This window comes from Urtica dioica, chromosome 12 (assembly GCF_054948205.1).
Source record: "Urtica dioica subsp. dioica isolate 48M chromosome 12, U.dioica_male_clone48M_v1_H2, whole genome shotgun sequence".
NCBI classification, from domain to species: Eukaryota; Viridiplantae; Streptophyta; class Magnoliopsida; order Rosales; family Urticaceae; genus Urtica; species Urtica dioica.
The window spans coordinates 4,556,157-4,557,315 of NC_142767.1; the positions used below are offsets into that span (position 1 = coordinate 4,556,157).

Genomic DNA, 1,159 nt, shown 5'->3' on the forward strand with positions numbered 1-1,159 from the left:
TCGCTCTCGAATCTTTCAAATATTAACGATTCACTATCAATTTCCTAACAATTCATCACTCTCAATTTCATAATAATTCACTCTAAATTTCAAATATTAACGATTCACTCTCAATTTTACCTCTCAATTTCCTAATAATTCATTTTTACAAAATGAATTCTAACGATTCAGTTTTATCTCCCAATTTCCCGTCTCATTCAGAAGAATGTCAAATCCAAGTAGGGACTGGATTACCGAGAACAATCGGTTGAGTTTGCAATATAAAACAGGGGTTAACGAGTTTATCCGGGTTGCAAGCAGACTCCCGAACGAAAACGGTCATTATCGTTGTCCTTGTAAGTCTTGCAATAACGTGAGATGTCTGGACATCGGGGTCGTAAAGAATCACCTTTTGAACAAGGGGTTTACTCCGGGATACACCGAATGGTATCATCACGGCGAACGTCGAATGGTAGAAGATGCCAGCGAGACTAACCAAAGAGGAGTCGGTGGATTGCACGATGCTCTCCATGATTCCCTACAAAACTTTGAACCTCCAATAATACAGTCGATTCTGTTGTCGCACAAAAATGAACAACGATTAAATACCTCGGGTGGTTCGATCCAAGGCCGGACCAAGTGATCGCGCCCGGGCCAAAAACGGGAGCTCGTAGACCGAGCTGCACCCTCCAAACCCTGAGGTGTGTTTTGGGGGCTGGTCGCACCACATGACGATGCTCTGGTTGTCGAACTAGATGTATCAAACTGCATTGTGTCCCGGATCCTGATCGATGGAGGAAGCTCAGTGGACGCGATCTTTAGAAGTACTCTGAATAGGATGAACATTAATGAAACCGACATCGAAAGGGAACCAACCGAGCTGAACGGTTTTAACGGCCTGGTAACACCCTCTATGGGAGTGATCAAACTCCCTGTCAGAGCAGCCAGAGTTAATAAGCTCATCGAGTTCGTGGTTCTCGACTGTCCGTCTCCGTTCAATATAATACTTGGGAGACCATGGATTCACGATATGAAAGCCATCCCGTCCACATACCACCAATGTGTCCGCTTCCCTACTCCAAAAGGGGTTGCGGAAATCCGTGGAAGCCAAGAAGAGTCGCGAATGTGCTACATGAGCAACCACAAAATAAAGACAGAATTGTTGAACGGTACCCCATAG

General features: G+C 44.9%; 1 protein-coding gene across 1 annotated transcript; it reads left to right on the forward strand.

Annotated features, from left to right (window-relative positions):
* Nucleotides 1–817: 817 nt before the first annotated feature.
* LOC149378718 (uncharacterized) lies at nt 818–1,159 on the forward strand. Its single transcript, XM_089603835.1, has one exon. The coding sequence runs from the start codon at nt 818–820 to the stop codon at nt 1,157–1,159; it is 342 nt and encodes a 113-aa protein (XP_089459961.1).

Bases quoted from the DNA above. Each gene is read 5' to 3' on its own strand.
- LOC149378718 (XM_089603835.1), top strand. From the start codon at position 818: ATGAACATTAATGAAACCGACATCGAAAGGGAACCAACCGAGCTGAAC.